Below are 17,326 nucleotides of genomic sequence, written 5' to 3'. Positions count from 1 at the left end.
AACTCACTTTGTAGACCAGGCTGGCCTCGAACTCAGAAATCCGCCTGCCTCTGCCTCCCAAGTGCTGGGATTAAAGGCGTGTGCCACCATCACCCGGCTTCCCGGTTTTCTTTTTGTCTTTTTATATTATTATTACAACCATATGGAGCTGTTATTCATATGTGCATCCATTTAAAATGCCCCAACTCACTGGCTTTTATATATCCGTAGACTTGTGAAACCATCACCAGTGTGTATTTGTTTGCAGAACAGCCTTGTCTTTGAAAAGGAGCCACCTAACCTTTAGTCATCAGCACCGAGTCTCTTCCATCCCCGCAGACCATTGATTGACTTCTGTCTATAACGATGTTTCGTGTAAAGGGAATCATACTCGTGGTCTGTGGTGAACATTCAAGGGCTTTAGCATCCATCCTTTCATTCATTTCCCCATTGATGCTTCCTGGTCCATATCCCATCATCCCTCAAGAACCTCAATTATCTCCTTTCCCTGCTTGTCTCCCCTCTACTACCCAAGCCCTCTCAGCATCCAGAAGGAGCTTATGAAGAGTGGTCAGGAACCAGCTCTTCCCTGCAGGAATATCTACACTGGTTTCCTGGTATCTGTCTGCCTCTCTCCCTCTCCCTCTCCCTCCCCCCTCTCTGTCTCTCTCTCTGTGTCTGTCTGTCTGTCTGTCTGTCTGTCTCTCTCTCTCTCTCTCTGTCTCTCTCTCTCTCTCTCTCTCCCTCTCTCTCCTTCCCTTCCCTTGGCCCTCATTTACCAGCTCTCCATGTCTCTCCCCTTCTCTGTGGTTTTTCTGTTTACAGACCTCCTGTCCCCAATTCCTCCGCTTACTCCCCCTCCCCCCTTTTCCCATCTCTCCATCCTCCTCCTTTCACCACTCACCTCCCCAGTAGACTCAGATACACAGCATCCAACCACCTGCTCCTTGCCACCCTCCACAGGCCCATTCTTCCGCTACCGCACCTACCTGGATTGGCTGGAACAGCCCTTCCCGGAAGCCGTGCCCAGCCTGAGGCCCCTGCTGCGCCGCGCCTGGCCAGCCCCGCTCTTTGGCCTGCTCTTCCTGCTGTCCTCCCATCTCTTCCCACTGGAAGCTGTGCGTGAGGACGCCTTCTACGCCCGCCCGCTGCCCACCCGCCTCTTCTACATGATCCCGGTCTTCTTCGCCTTCCGCATGCGCTTCTACGTGGCCTGGATTGCGGCCGAGTGCGGTTGCATTGCCGCGGGCTTCGGGGCCTACCCTGTGGCTGCCAAAGCCCGGGCCGGGGGCGGCCCCACCCTCCAATGCCCACCCCCTAGCAGGTCAGGCGGCGGGAGGGAGGCTTCCCAAGACCCAGCAGGCCCCACCACCAAGGGTTGGCTCTGCCCCTAGTAGGGAAGGGAGCCGGGTGTAGGGCTACCAGCAGTGGTTGGCAGCGTATTGCCCCCCTGGTGACTATCACCTGCCTTTCCTGGCCTCTAGGGAAACTATGTGTTCCTGGTACCTACAGATTGCCCCTTGTTGCATTTGTCACCCCTCAGTATGGCTAATTGTTCTCTATTGCTAGGGAAGGGAAAATGGTATCTTAGCAACCACATGCCTACCCTGTGTTGCTATGGAAGAGTCACCCCAAGATCCAGGCTGTTCCCAGTTGCTAGAGATACTATCCTTTGGTAGTAGTGGGTCCATCAGCTGTGGTCCTTAGCAACTGAACAGCCCCTCTGCTGAGAATGCTATATCCCTAGCAACCATGGTTCCTTCCTTCCTGCTGAGAGCCCTGCTGTTTGTGGCTGTGGAATCGACCCCCTGAACTTCCTGTCTTGCTTAGAGCGAGCAGCTCACCATGGGATGTTCTCACACAGCACCTCCCAGTTGCCCTATTTCTAAGGAAGTAACATCTTTGGCTGCTCTCCTCCAGCTGTGGAGAGCACCGCCGGTTGTCTTCCCCCGATTGCTGAGGCTTTCACCCCAACCCCCAGCACCATCATTGCTGGTAATGTCAAAAAAACTAGTAACTAAGGTTCTTACTACTTAGGAAGCATCACTCTTTATTGATAGGGAAATGGTATCCCTAGCAACCAGTAGTGAACTGAATCTCTGTTTCTAGAATCCATTGTCAGCCTTCCTGCTGGGGAATGGGGCTGCAGCTCTCCTAAATTGTAGACCACTCCTTGGTAGGGTTGTCTCTCCCCCTCATTGTCATTATCCTGTTGGTGGTAATGCCCCCCCAATATAAATTGATTACCATTGCCCTAGTAACCATGGATCAACCTCCCACTGCTAGAGGATGTCCTACAGTGAAGTCAGGCAGAGATTAAATGCTGTTTTAAATCTACAAGTCCCCCTCCCATGTCCAGAAGGCATGGAACGTTCACATAGGCCTAGCATCTTTCCCGATAGCTGACAGTGTGGGTGTCGGAGATCTGAAAACCTCTGATATTTCTGGAGGGGACACTTCTCGAACAATCGCTGGGACCAGGGAAGAAGCCCTTTCTGAAAAGATTTTTCTGAACAGCCTGGGCCTTGTTGCTAAGGAATGCCTTTTCCCTAGCAACAGAGATCATTGAGAGTCACGAGGCCCAGACTATCTCCCTAGCAACCGTGAACCACCTTTTTAGAGTGGATACTTTCCTGGCAGCTGCTCTGCCCCACAGTTCAGAAGGGACCATACTTGGAAGCTATTCTCAATATTACTGAGCTTGGTTGCCAGTGGACTTGATAGCTTAGCAACCATAGCTCTCCAAGGATTTTTGTAGCTGTATCAGGCCCTACTGGTTACCAAGAGCACCCCACTATTAGTGAATTGTGCCCCACCCACCCGACCCCCTCTGGTCTATCCTCCCCAGTGGCCCTCAAAAGTCACAGCCAGAGAGGGAGCTATCGCTTGTCCAGAACCCCCTCTTTAGCATCGGGCTGGGACAGAAGCAGGTGTCAGGAGGGGCCTGGCTGAGCTGCATGTCTGTCCCCATCCTCATCTCCACTCCCACCCCCACCCCCCAGTCCGGAGATTGCAGCTTCCCTGGAGTATGACTATGAGACCATCCGTAACATCGACTGCTATGGCACAGACTTCTGCGTGCGTGTGCGGGATGGCATGCGGTACTGGAACATGACCGTGCAGTGGTGGCTGGCACAGTATATCTACAAGAGCGCACCTTTCCGCTCCTACGTTTTGAGGTGAGGGGGCCCACCTGGTATCAGAGACAGTGCAGAACTTTATCTGCCAGTACTACCCGTGGTAGTCTGGGGCTTCTCTCGCTGGGCCTAAAGGCCCAAGGCTTATAGAAGTTGTAGTGTCTTGGCCTTCTGAGGTAAATCCTCTGGACCTACCTCATTCAAGTGTAGTCAGTAAGTCAGTCTTGGATCCCAAACATTGTTGAGATCAGGTCATCGGGCTACAGGTATCTTTACCCCCTGGGCTATCTTGACAGATCTTATTTGTTTGTAGACAGAGCTTCATATAGGCTAGGCTGGCCTTAATCTAGATTGGTAGCCAACGATGCCTTTCAGAACTGTCTTCGTTGTGCAGGTGTGCGTTACCATGCCTCGCTTGTAGGTTTCTTGAGATGAGGTCTCATTCTGTAGTGCTGACTGTCTGTACTTGTTCTATAAACCAGACTGGTCTCAAACTTCAGCTCCCTTCCTGTCTCTGCCCCTTCAGTGTTGGGATTTCAGGTTTGTGACACCATGCCTGGTCAACTTTGTTGGTTTTTTTTTTTTTTTTAAACTGTTTGTTTTCCATCCACCTTCTTCTCATTTTGCTCAGGTGTCCGCAGAACAGGTCTCTGCCACTCAGTGGTGCCTTCAACCCATGCAGTGGCCTGAGTGGTGGGACCTGCAAACTAGTCCTCAGTCTGACCAACTTTTAAATTGTTCTCATTCTTCCGGGGTTTTAGTTTGTTTCTTTCTTTCTTTTTGAGGCCAACACTCAACCCTTTCCAAACTGCCAGGTGTGATCAGTGGCCACAGAGCTGCCCTAAGAAGTAATTAATGATGACAATTTATGAGCTAGATTTGCCTGGCCGTGATGGGAACTGTGGTTTAAAGAGTCACTCTTAGGAGCTGGAGAGGTGACTCAGTTATTAAGATTGAGTATGGCTCTCACAGAGCATCCTAGCTCAGTTCCCAGCACCCATATCAGGGTTACAGCTACTTGAAACTCCAGCTCCTAAGAATCAAACACACTTTTTTCTGGCCTATATAGGCACTGCTCTCATCTGCATAACTCCCAACATAACACACACACAAATAAAAATAAAACTTTCTTTAAAAAATATTCACTTAGGCTGGAGAGATGGCTCAGAGGTTAAGAACACTGACAGCTCTTCCAGAGATCCTGAGTTCAAACCACATGGTGGCTCACAACCATCTGTAATGGGATCTGATGCTCTCTTCTGGTGTGTCTGGGGACAGCAACAGTGTGCTCACATACGTAAAATAAATTTAAAAAAAAATAAGTAAATCTCAAAATATTCACTCAGAATCAGGTATGGTGCCACACACTTATAATCTCAGCACTCAGGAGGGTAATGCAGGAAGTTTGACATCTTTAAAAAAAAATTAATGAATGTATGTCTGATGCACACCAGGTACTGGACTCCATCTCCAGCATCATAAAAAATTAGAAACAATCTGCTCTGGCTCTGTAGCGAGAATGCATGAGGGTGAGTGGGTGGCAGAGGTGAGACAGGGAGATGAGTGTGCTCCTTTGGATGCCCAGATGGGAGTAATGGAGGGAAGGAGTTCTTCAGTAGGCCTGATACTGGCTTTGAGGGGAAGAGTTTGGGGCTTAGGGGGCTTGACAGAAGCAGAGCAGAAATGAAGCCCACTTCCTAGGCAGTGGGTTGTCAAGTGACCCAGGGCACAGGAGAGCCTTTCCAGGAAGGGGGAAGGGCTACCAGGAAGAAGCTGTCGGGGGGACGTGTGTAAGGAAGAAGGACTTGAGTTTTATCTCATTAGCATGAAGACTATCGGCTATCCTCCTGGGGATCATAGGAGAGGTAGTCGGTAATGTGATGCTGGCACTTTAGGAATTGGTGCTAGAAGGAGACACTGAAGCCAAGCGAGGGTGTGCTCACTGCGAGGGGCAGGTGGGGGGGGGGGGAGTAAAGGAAGAGGATCGTGAGTTCAGGGCCAGCCTAGATAACAAAGTGAGATATTATCTCCAAGCAACAACAATAAAAACAAAACCAAACAAACAAAAACACCATGCTGATGACATGGCTTAACTGGTAAAGGCACTTGCCGCCAAGCCTACATGGTGGTCATCTCCAAGACATGGAGAAGACACGGGGAAAAGGAGAGAACTGACTGTAGCAAATTGTTCTCTGAAATGTAATTCATAACACACAGGAACGCATACACACACACACACACACACACACACATGAATCAATAAATATTAGAAGAGTGTGGGCTGGGGATGTTTGTAATTCAGTTGGTAGTAATTGCAAGTAGTGGTGTATATATATATATAATAATACCGCTTGGAAAGTGGAGACAGGAGGACCAGGAGTTTGAGGCAAGCTGGGGCTACATGGAAACCCGTCCTTTAAAAAAGGACATTTGAATGTTACCAGTTATAGATGACACTATTAAAACCCAGGGGATCAGGATCAGGTCAAAGCCCAGGGCACCCCAGTATTTTGATCATTTATTTTCAATCAGCAGTAATTATGCTACACTCTCAGGGGACATATGGCAACATCTGGAGACTTCTGTAGTTTCCAGGGCCCCAGGCATACCAGGCAAGTGCTTCATTGCTGTCTTAGTTAGGGTTTCTGTTGCCATGATAAAACACCACCACGATCAAAAGCAGCTTGAAGAAGAAATAGTTTCCTTTACCTTACAGTTGTCCATCACGGAGGGAAGTCAAAGCAGGAGCCTGGAGATAGGAACTGAAGCAGAAGCCATGGAGGAGTGCTGCTTGCTGCCTTGCTCTCAATAGCTTGCTCAGTTTGCACCCTAGACCCACCTATCCAGGAGTAATACTGCCCATAGCAGGCTGGGCTCTTCCACATCAGTCATCAAGAAAATGCTCCACAGACTTGCATAGACCAATCTGATGGGGGTTATTTTCTCAATTGAGATTTCCTTTTCTCAGGTGACACTAGCTTGTGTGGAGTTGACCAAAATAAATGAAATTAAATTTAAAAAACAACAACAACAAAACAATACAGTATAACCACTATACTACCCCACTTCAGGAGGCTTTTTTTTTTTTTTTTTTTTTTTTTTGCTATGGCTGAGAGATTTCCTTGGCATTTACAAATAGAATTAAGATTGTGCAATAATCAGGGTTCACTTCTGGTTGCCCTGCTGCCCTCATCATAATCCAGTCAGCGTGGTTCTGTCATTGCAAAGAGTTGGTGTGTCAAAAGAGATACATCTAAGCAGGGAAAGGACCCATGAGCTCATGCTCCTGCCAGAATTGCTGGTCACTGCTCCGTTGGAGAATGGAGTAGAGGACACTTCCCTCTCTGTCCTTAGTACAGAGTCAGAGCCTGAATTTGTGGACTGAAAAGTTAGGGAAGTTTTGGCGAGACGGCTCAGTGGTTCTGAGCACTTGCTGCTCTTGCAGAGGACCTGAGTTTGATTCCCAACACCCATATGCCAGCTCACAGTTTTAGTTCTAGGGGAATCCTCTTCTGGGCTTCAAGGGTATGGAGCACGTACATGGCACATAGACATACACGCAGGCAAAAAAAAAAAAAAAAAAAGCGTCTATAATTCCAGCTCCGGGGATCCGATGCCCTCTTCTGACCTCCTCAGATGGCTGGCCACACACGTGGTGCACACATGTACATTTAACAACAGAATTAATAAGAAGCTGTCTGAGCATGCTAAGGATGCAGCTTAGTGCTGCATTATTGCCCGGTGTGTGCAGGGTCCTGAGTTCAGTTCCCAGTGACAATCACAGCCTCTTTGGCTTTCAGGATGCAGGAAGGAAGGGTGGGCCTAAACTCCTCAGTCTGAGGGAGGAGGGCTGAGCCCTGTACTCCAGGGTTTGAGGAAGGGCAGTGTGAGACGGTGAGGACTGAAGCTTGAACTTGTGTGTCCTGACTCAATGTCTTCCTCCAGGAGTGCCTGGACCATGCTATTGAGTGCCTACTGGCATGGCCTCCACCCTGGCTACTACCTAAGCTTCATGACCATCCCGCTGTGCCTGGCTGCTGAGGGCTATTTGGAGTCAGCCTTGCGGAGACACCTGAGCCCCGGGGGCCAGAAAGCCTGGGACTGGGCCCACTGGTTCCTGAAGATGCGTGCCTATGACTACATGTGCATGGGTTTTGTGCTCCTTTCCATGGGTGACACACTCCGGTACTGGGCCTCCATCTACTTCTGGGTCCACTTTCTAGCCCTGGCCTGCCTGGGGCTGGGGCTGGTTTTGGGTGGGGGCAGCCCCAGCAAGAGGAAAACACCATCCCAGGCCACCACCAGCCAAGCCAAGGAAAAGCTCCGGGAAGAGTGAGCTCTGCTGCATTGACCTGCCATCCAGTTCAAGCTTTTCTTGGGAATTCCGTGAACCAGGCTATTTGTTTTTTTTCCTTTACCCAGCAAGAATCCCTTGTTTGGCTAAGAGCCTGGAGAGGATTCCCTCTTCCCAGCTAATTCCTCTATGTAAAGCTAGGGTACCCTTCTCTTGGGTTCTCTCAGCATCTTGACCTTTTCAGACCTTCCTCTGCTAACATCAGGGAACTACTGTCCACTCTTGAACCTATTATCTCTGCAACAATCTTCAGATGGTCAAAAAGCCACACTTTCCAAAAATGCCCTTGCCGGGGCCAGTGGTCATCTGGCATCTTAGACTCTCAGTGGGTCCCCAGTATTGGGGCAGGAACTTCAGGGCCAGGTTCTGGGAGAGGGGAGGGCTATCCTTCTTGTTTTCCTCTTTGCTTTTCTTGTCAAACCAGTGTTTCAGAGACCATGGTCTTACACACATGCTGAAGGAGAAGCTGAAATGTGCGAGTGAGAAGCCCCAGGGGAACGTGCTCTTAGAGTAGCCTCTGCCTGAGCCATTTCTGGGCTCCCCATACAGCCTACCACCCAGTGTCATCCTTGGCCTGTGACAGGCCAGAATGTATAAAGCTTTCCCAATAAAGTGTTACACATGCATCTGTTTGTGAGTATAACTGTGGCGACCGAAGACACTGGCCCAGAATGCCAGTGTGGCACGTGGGGGCGGGGATAGGGGGTTCTGGCTGCCATAAAGTTTGGCAGCTCAAGAGGCTGTAAGGACTTCAATTCCCAGGAGACCTTTATAGGAAACGTACCTTAGTCACCTGGGTCACCTAGTGGCCAGGTGCGGACCTGTAGCAGGCCCCTCCCTTACCTAGGGCGGTCCCCGCCCTGGGGGCCTCTAGAGACGGAAACAACGGGTGCAGAAAGTACAGTACCTCCACAAACATGGAAGAAAGTCCCAGGGAAGCCTGGGGCCAATCCCCAGCCTGGTCTAGCTCCCGGAAAGCCAGAACAGGTAGGAGGGAGTCCCGCAAAGTCAGGTCCATTCATAAAGAAAGGGAAGCTGAGTTCCTGAACCGGAGACTCGAAGCAGACTTTCATTTCCTGGGTTTCCTGAGAAGGAAACTCAGATCTCCCGAAGAAGAACAGTAGAAGGATCTCCTTACAGTCTTGCAGGACAGAGTCAGGAATTGGGTCCCTAATATCAGACTTGTGAGCAGCCGGGGTTCTAAGCTAATCAATAAGGGAACGGGAAGTTGTTGAAGTTTAGGTTCATACTTAGAGTAGAAGGGATATGAGAGTTCATACCTAGACGCCTTGCGGGGAGAGCCTTGAATCCCAGTTTGAAGAAGAAATGATGGGATCTATAGCCGTGGATCTGAGGGAAGAGAACCCGAGTATGAACTTCTGGGACTGAGGGAGGTGGCCTGAGGCCTGTACCCCTGGGTCTGAGAGAAATGGGCTGGGGCCTGGACCCCTGTATCTGAAGAAGGTTGGGGCATGGGCTCCTGGGTCTGAGGAAAGAGTCTGGGGCCTGGCTCCAAGCTCTGAGGGAGGTGGCCTGAGCCCTGCACCCGTTCATCTGAGAGAAGGTGGGCTGTGGCCTGGACTGTGGATCTGAGGGGAAAGGATGGTAGGCTGGACTCCTCTGTCTTTCAAGCCTTTGTTTTCATGCCCAGGCCCATCACTGGCATCTGTGCTGAATGATCTCCCCAGTGCTGCTACGCTTCGGTACCGCGGCCCTGGTGTGCTCCCTTGGGGAACACTGGATGAAGATGATGATGGAGGAAGGAGCCTTCAGGCCTTTGCAGAAACTGCGCAAATGGAATCTCACCCTTCCCGGGAACTTCCCTGGCCTATGCAGGCAAGGCGGGCACACAGGTGAGCACCTCTTTTCTGACACCCCCTTTCCTGATTTCAGTAGGTTATTCTGTTTACTTCCTTGCCACCAGCTTGGTAGGGTTAGCCTGGACCTGCTCTGAGCCTTGTGTTAAGAAACTCAGGAAGACTCGATCATTTTTTATTTTTGTTCCTTCTCCCAAACTTCCTTCTTGTTTTGTTTTGTTTTGTTTGTTTCGTTTCTACGTGTGTGTGTGTGTGTGTGTGTGTGTGTGTGTGTGTGTGTGTGTGTGTGTCATGCATGCGTGTGGCACAGCTTTCTGTGAAGCTCAGGGGACAACTTAAAGGAGTCAGTTCTCTCTCTCTCTCTCTCTACTATCTGAGTCTCAGGGATCAAACTCGTTTTGAGTTGGTCACAAATGCCCTTATGTGCCAGCCATTTTGTTCTGTTTTGTTGAGACAAAGACAGAGGGAGGGCTGCACTCTGTCACTCAGACTGACCTGAAAGTGCTCTCTATCCTAATTGACTTCTAATTTGCCCTAACCATTCTGCCTTCCTCTCCCAATTGAGCTACTACAAGCATGAATGGTGCACCACACTGGACTCCTTCATTTTCTTTCAAAAGCATGTCATTAATCTACCAGCCTGTCCAGGGACTCTCAATTCCCCTGCCTCAACCTCACTGTTGGGATTACAAGCATATACTACTAGACATGGCTCCATCATTATTTTATGCCTGGCTTCTTATGTGTAAATTAGATTTGGTTCCTTTGTAATTGCTAAGTAGTATTCCGGTTTATGGCTACAGTACCACGATGCCTATCCTCATTACATCGAGTCGTTTCTGTCTTTGGGTGGTTCCCAGCTTGTAGATTCTAAGCCCTTCATTTTCTGACTCTGACTCTGCTTCCTTTCCAGGAAGAGCCAGGCTACAGGGCAGGTGGCTTCTGGATCTGAGTCTAGGGCTGCCTACTGGACCCGACAGCTTTCCCGGACCAAGGGAAAAATGAAAGAAGGCTTTCAAACTATACAGCCCTGGGCATGGACGCTGAAGAAAATTGGGGGTGTGCTGGGCTTTAAAGGAAGAGGCCTGGGGTCTGGACTCCTGGGGTCTGAGGCTAGAGTGTGGTTTCCTGGGTCTGACAGAGGGTGGGGTGGAGATTACCCCCTGGGCCTTTGGGGAAAGGTCCGGTTCCTTCACCCCTGGTCTGAAGGATGAAGGCTAGTGCCTGAACCCTTCTGAATCAGAGAGAAGAGAACTGGAGTCTGAGAGAGGGGGCTGGTTACTGAACCCCAGGATCAGACCAGGAGTCGGGGCTCTGTTATAGACTCCTGGGTCTGAGGGAGGAGGGCTGGGGCCAGGACTCTGGGTTGGAACTACACTGGTGAGGGACCTGAGGCCTCTCTGCTGCCCTCTGCAGGTCAGTTTGGAGCAGGCACTGAGTCCTACTTCTCCCTGCTGCGTTTCCTGCTCTTTCTCAACCTGGTGGCATCCGTGATTGAAATCTGCATGAAGCTGATCCCCACCTGGTTGGAAGGGGCTCCTCCAGGTCCCCCTGGCCCTAACATCTCTTCATCCTGTGGTTCCTATATTCCACACACTCATGGCCTGGTCGCCTTCCCCACCCAGCTCTTCAACTTGCTCTCTGGAGAGGTGCGTGCCATGGTCCCCAGAGGAACCTCCTTACTTTTGAAGCCTGGTGTCCTGGATGACACACTGTACAGATCACCTAGCTCCCTGATCTTTACCTCCACCGGGCCTCACCATGACCTTTGTTCTGCCTCTTCCTCCTCAGGGTTACCTAGAGTGGTCCCCTCTATTCTATGGGTTCTACCCACCCCGATCGAACCTGGCCATCACCTACCTGTGCTCCGTCTTTGCCATCAGCCTCATCTACTTGCTGTGCATCCTACGCCGGTTAGTGATGCCCACATCCTGATTCTGATAGGCAGGGGAAACTGGAGGTGGTAGACACCCCCACCCCCACCCTTCCTCCAGGAGTCATTTCTCCAACATTGAAATCTATTTTAAAGCCAGGAGAGGAGGCCCAAGTCATCACTTAGGAGGCTGAGGCAGGATGATTATTTTAAATTCAAGGTCAGCCTAGGCTACAGAGTAAGTTGAAGACCGCCCTGAGCTGCACAGGAAAATCCTATCTGTCTGAGTATGTTGGCCCACGCCTTTAATCTCTGCACTCAGGAGGCGGAGATAGGTAGATCTTTGAGTTCAGTGCCAACCTGCCATTGAAAGACCCTATCTCGCCGGGCATGGTGGCTCACGCCTTTAATCCCCGCACTCGGGAGGCAGAGGCAGGCGGATTTCTGAGTTCGAGGCCAGCCTGGTCTACAAAGTGAGTTCCAGGACAGCCAGGGCTATACAGAGAAACNCCCTATCTCAGAAAGAAAAGAAAAGAAGGAAGGGAGGGAGGGAGGAAGGGAAGAAAGGAAGGAGGGAGGGAGGGAGGGAGGGAGGGAGGGAGGGAGGAGCACAAAACAGGCAGCCCCCTGCCCCAGCTTATCTAGTGGTAACCTAACGTGAGGCAGTTCAATACGCACATGAAAGCCTGTTTAGAAGGTGTGTGACTATAATCCCAGATCTTGGGAAGCCGAGGCGCAAAGGTTCCTCCAGGTTCCACCTCACCAATATCCAGTGATATCAGGAAGGAGAACACTAGACTGGCAAGAGCTTGCAGCGGATGGGACGCCTTCTGCCAAGCGTGAGAAGCTGAGTTCCTTCCCCAGAGCCCCCCAGTAAGGAAAGGAAGCCACCTCCTCCACAGTTTGTCTTCTAGCCACCACACACATGGCAAGGCACACTGGTGCCATCACATAAACACGCATGCACACAAAATAAATAAATGTAGAAAGTAAAAAATAATTAGAATACTAAGCTTACTGGCATGGCTCCTGTCTCAAATCCCAGCACTTGGGAGGTGGAGGCAGGAGGAACAGGAACTCTTGATTATCCTTGGCTGCATATTGAGTTTTCAGCTAACCTGGGCTATGTGAAACCCTTTGCCCTGTTTTTGCCCTTTATATAAATGGAGTATATTGTGAGGGAGAGCACCCAAGGAATTCCTAGTCAGCTATGTAAGGGATGTAGAAGGTAGAAGTTAAGAATCACTCCCTGTGGAGGTTTGTTTGTTTGTTTTGATAAAGTAGCATGCTGTAGTTTAGGCCTCAAATCTGTTCTGTAGGCTAGACTGGTCTGAACTCAGCAATCCTCCTGTCTCAGCCTCCTGAGGATTACAGACATATACCAGTGTGCCTGTGGTGTGTGTGTGTGTGTGTGTGTGTGTGTGTGTGTGTGTGTGTGTATGTGTCTGTGTGTCTGTGTGTAGGGGGTGGAGGTTCTGGGCATGGAATCTGGGCTCTTCGTGTATGCTAGGCAATTGCTCTACCACAGAACTGTTCCCACACCCCCAGGTTCTGAGGTAACTTTTAAATGCACAAAGGAAGTGTTGAGCTGGTATTTATTTGGGTATGTGGACTCTGCAAAGGGTGAGCACCAGAGATAGATTGTCTCCATCATGCCCTCACAGTTGGGGGTGGAATCCAGGCTGGTAAGCTTGCTAGGCAAGAGCCCTGCCACTGAGCTAAAGCCCTAACGTTGAGGCAGGTATTTGAACTGGCATTCAGATATGACTGGGAGATCCCCAAGAAGTGAAACCAAGTATTTTAAAGGGGGTCAGAGGTGAGGGCTATGGATGTAAAACTGGGTGGGGCCCTGCTCCCAAACTGCGAAAAGCTATTTAAAAAAATTACTGTCTCCTGATTGCCAGGCATGTTTAACAGTTTGCAATCCTGGAGGACACAAACTCTAAGACAGACTACTTAATAATGAATGAATATAAATTATGAACAAGTATAAAACATGAATAAACGGATCTGGGAGCCCAGGCCTGTACTAGGTAGGCGAAGGCAGGCCCGAGGATCATGATTTTGAGGCCAGCTTTACCCTCATAGTGAGACCTTGTCTCAGAAACTAAAGCAGCCGGGCGGTGGTGGCACACACCTTTAATCCCAGCACTGGAGAGGTAGGTGGATTTGTGATTCGAGGCCAGCCTGGTCTACAGAATGAGTTCCAGGAAGCCCACAGAAAAGCTGGGTATGACAGCACTACACATCTGTAGCCCCAGCACGGGGGGCTCTGGGAGGGCAACGGAGACAGGAGGATCCAGAGACTCACTGGCCAGCCGGTCTATCCTAAATGGTGACTCACTGGCCAACCGGTCTATCCTAAATGGTGACTCACTGGCCAGCCGGTCTATCCTAAATGGTGAGTTCCACACTCAGTGAATGAGTCCATTTGAAAAACAAAATGGATAATGATAGAGGAAGACACCTAATGTGCATCACTGGCCTCCAAACACACACACACACACACACTATCACCATGTATTTATGCACACGCTACATGCACACAGATATTCCCAAGTGCATCCATACACTCCTGCATACATTAACACACACATGCATACCTTGCCGGCTGGTTATGTCAGGAAAATACTTAAATACTGGGGGCTGGGAGAGGCTCTAGGATAGTTTCTTTTACATGTATAGATTCCTTCTGATTTGCATGAGAAGGATGTTGCCTCGGGTTCAAATACTAAGAACAGACTCTCTAAAGATGCAGGATCGTGTGGGAACACCCCCTAGTTGTCCAGGGAAACAAGGACAGGTTACTGAAGGTAGACATGGTCTCTCTGTCCGTTTCTGTTTTTCTCTTCGTTCTGTTCTCTTCCTTTCCTCCTACTCAGTCTCTCTAGGTCTTTGCCCACTTTCAAACACTTGTCTGAATGGGCAGTTGGAGGCAGTTACTGTGTGACCCTGTACACCTCTCAGCCTAAAACTCACTGTGTATCCAGGAGGGCCTTTGAACCTGCAGAAACCCTCCTAACTCAGCTTCTTTTGTGCTGGGATTACAGGCCATGCTGTCAGGCCAGCTCACCTCTTCTCTAGAAAGTATTTTCCTTCTTCTCTTGTCTCTTCCTCCTAGGTGTCTCCCTCTTCCCTCTGGAGCTCTGGCAGTGTCCCCTAAGTTCTCCTATCTCTTCAGAGGGTCTCCTTCCTAGATCTCCCAGTCTTTGGTTCCAAAGACTTTGTTTGTGTAACTATCTGACTTGAGCAGGTGGCACCTGGTCACAGGATTTTGAGTGTGTGTTCCGTAAGTAAGGTGACCCCACCAACACTTCTCCGGTGGTCTGTTCTTTCAGTTCGGTGTCCGGGTTGAAGGAGACACTGTTGGCCGAGTCAGACATTCTGACCAGCTACAGTCACCGAGTGTTCTCAGCTTGGAATTTTGGCCTCTGCGGGGACATGCACGTGCAGCTGCGCCAGCGCATCATTTTGCATGAACTACAGGTGTGCTCGGGGAGGTGGAGCTACCACTAATTGAGGACCAGACAAGACCCAAATAAGATGAGGAGCAAGGCACTGCTAAGAGACAGAGCTAAGCAGAAGCCAATCTAGGAATGCCTGCCATGGAGGAGACTGATGGGGTGGGAGGGTTGGGGGGGGGGGGGCTGGGACCTGGAATTCCTTTAGAAAAGGGACGGAACTAAGACTGGTCCTAAGCGAAATGGGGACGTGGCTTCAAAAAGGTGAACTAGCTGGAAGTCTCAGAGGAGGGGGATCCTGGGGTTCTGTGTTGGGCCAAAGAAGGGTAAGCCTTGGACAGAAGGTAGGGCGAGGTTTGGAGTTCTGGTTGAACTAAGGAGTGGCAGACCTGGGATGCAAGTCCAGACTTCAGAGGACCAGTGCCCCGAGAATTAAATGGTCCCACGGACAACCCTGCAAAGTATGGAACAAGGAGAGGGCTATATCGGTTTAATCCGAAGAAAAGTCAGGCCTGAGGGGACGGATTCCCAGCAGCAGTCCCTATTGGCCTTAGGTGGACCTAGAGGAAGCAATAGTCCGGCGCCGTGCTGCGGAGCAGACCCTGAGCCAGCGAGCCAAGGTGTGGTCGATGAGGGTGCTGCTCAACGTGCTGGTCCTCGCGCTGCTCGGGGCGGCCTTCTATGGCATCTACTGGGCCACCGAGTACACCTTGACACTTCAGGTGCAGAGGGTCTTGGAGGAGGAGGGTCCTTGGGTCCTAGAACTCACATTTCCACAGGTGAAGAATCCCTGTGGGAGTGAACTGGGATGTAGAATTCCTGGGATTTTAGGTGGCTTGGGAAAGGGAAGGCGTTGAGCCTGGGATTTTAGGGTCTTTTAAGATAAGAAGAGGCTACAAGTGGACTTTCAGCTCGCTTCTTTGCATATTCCCTTTCAGGAGACCCCGCTGGTCCAGCAGACCCCGCTACTCAAGCTTCTGGTGAACTATCTTCCATCCATCTTCATTTCTGTGTTCAACTTTGTGCTGCCTCCTGTGTTCAAGTTCATTGCCTCACTAGAGGGCTACACTCAGAGCCGACAGATCGTCATGATCCTGCTTAGGTTCTGGACTCATGGGATGGGACGGGAGTGCAGGCAGAAGGGGGAAGGGACAGGTGGGGAAGGTTCTACAAGTAGGACAGAGAAGTACACAGGAGAGATGGTTCAGAGGGTAAAGGTGGCTTGCTGTGCACGTCTGGGGACCTGAGTTCAGTCCCAGAACCGGTGTAAAGGCAGAAGGAGAGAATGGACACCACTATGGCACGTACACACTTCTGTGTTTTGTTTCGTTGGGTTTTCTTTTTTGTTGTTATGGGGTTTTTTTTGTTTTTTTGTTTGTTTGTTTTTGTTTCTTTGTTTTTTTTCGAGACAGGGTTTCTCTGTATAGCCCTGACTGTCCTGAAACTCACTCTGTAGACCAGGTGGGCCTCAAACTCAGAAATCTGCCTGCCTCTGCCTCACAAGTGCTGGGATTAAAGGTGTGCGCCACCACGCCTGGCTTGTTGTTATGGTTTTTAAGACAAAAAGAGGCTGGAGAAATGGCTCAGTGGCTAAGAGCGCTTATTGCTCTTGGAGAGCATCAGGAGTTGGTTCCCAGAAACCACACCAGAGAGCTCACAACTGCCTGAATATCCAGTTCCAGGGGATCAGACTCCTTCTGCAGGCACCAGAATGCTTGTGGTAACAGGAGAACACATACACGATATATATATGTCATTTATTTACACACATACACACAGACACACATATGAATGAGACTGTGAAGTCCCATGCATATGAAATCCAGGGAGTCCTGGTCTCAAATTCTGACTCTGAGACTCAGTCCCTTCCTCTGTGAAAAGTGGGGGTGGGGGTGGGTAGGAAAAACATAAAGTGGGGGAGATCATGAGTGTACATCCAGGAGGCACTACCTCAGTGTGAGTCCCTTCATCTTGCAGGACTGTGTTTTTGCGTCTGGCCTCGCTGGTGTTCCTTCTGTTCTCTCTGTGGAATCAGATCACGTGTGGGGGAAACATGGAGGCAGAAGAATGTAAGGCCTGCGGCTACAATTACAAAGAAATTCCGGTGAGAATGCTGTGGGTACACAGGTGGCATTCTTGGGCCTAGAGGTAGGATAGGGATCGTTGAACTGGGTGGACTGCTCCTTGGTTGGGAAGAAGCTGGACATGGCGTGAATACTTATAGACAGTGAAGCACCCACCCACACAATTCACGAGTGGGGTTCTGATGTCTGCTGACAATTCGGAGCTTCAGATGCTTGGGCCTCCAGGCAGGAGGGTCTGATCTACCGATTTCTTACTTCTTCAGTGCTGGGAGACTCGGCTGGGCCAGGAGATGTACAAACTTGTGATCTTTGATCTGCTGATGGGCCTGTTGGTCACACTGTTGGTCCAGTTTCCTAGGAAGTAAGTGTCCTTGCCCTTCCTGGTAGCCCTGCCCTATCAGAGCAGGCCCCATCCCAGTGGAATTGTTCTTATATTGTGTTCCACCTATTTCTTTTTCTTTCTTTCTTTCTTTCTTTCTTTCTTTCCTTTTCTTTTCTTTTCTTTTCTTTTCTTTTTTTTTTTTTTTTTAAGGTTTCCGAGACAGGGTTTCTCTGTATAGCCCTGGCTGTCCTGGAACTCACTTTGTAGACCAGGCTGGCCTTGAACTCAGAAATCCACCT

At 50.0% G+C, this 17,326-nt stretch overlaps 2 protein-coding genes across 4 annotated transcripts in view; both read left to right on the top strand.

The window, feature by feature from the left end:
• The window catches only part of Mboat7 (membrane bound O-acyltransferase domain containing 7), a 15,241-nt gene extending 7,145 nt beyond the window's left edge, over positions 1-8,096 (top strand). For all 3 annotated transcript variants that reach the window (XM_021219287.1, XM_029531827.1, XM_029531828.1), the window contains 3 exons: positions 943-1,303; positions 2,982-3,158; positions 7,062-8,096. In XM_021219287.1, coding sequence (XP_021074946.1) covers positions 943-1,303; positions 2,982-3,158; positions 7,062-7,452 — 929 coding nt within the window. In that variant the 3' untranslated portion in view covers positions 7,453-8,096. The remainder of the gene's footprint in view (positions 1-942; positions 1,304-2,981; positions 3,159-7,061) is intronic.
• Positions 8,097-8,317: 221 nt separating this feature from the next.
• Tmc4 (transmembrane channel like 4) overlaps positions 8,318-17,326 on the top strand; it is a 13,380-nt gene continuing 4,371 nt past the window's right edge. The window contains exons 1-10 of the mRNA XM_021219473.1: positions 8,318-8,457; positions 9,122-9,323; positions 10,201-10,346; positions 10,704-10,936; positions 11,079-11,200; positions 14,499-14,646; positions 15,176-15,343; positions 15,560-15,723; positions 16,599-16,725; positions 16,969-17,066. Coding sequence (XP_021075132.1) covers positions 8,388-8,457; positions 9,122-9,323; positions 10,201-10,346; positions 10,704-10,936; positions 11,079-11,200; positions 14,499-14,646; positions 15,176-15,343; positions 15,560-15,723; positions 16,599-16,725; positions 16,969-17,066 — 1,478 coding nt within the window. The 5' untranslated portion in view covers positions 8,318-8,387. The remainder of the gene's footprint in view (positions 8,458-9,121; positions 9,324-10,200; positions 10,347-10,703; positions 10,937-11,078; positions 11,201-14,498; positions 14,647-15,175; positions 15,344-15,559; positions 15,724-16,598; positions 16,726-16,968; positions 17,067-17,326) is intronic.

This window comes from Mus pahari, chromosome 19 (assembly GCF_900095145.1).
Source record: "Mus pahari chromosome 19, PAHARI_EIJ_v1.1, whole genome shotgun sequence".
In the NCBI taxonomy this organism is placed as follows: Eukaryota; Metazoa; Chordata; class Mammalia; order Rodentia; family Muridae; genus Mus; species Mus pahari.
The sequence above is the reverse complement of the archived record's forward strand: the minus strand, read 5'-3'. Positions and strand labels throughout refer to the sequence as shown.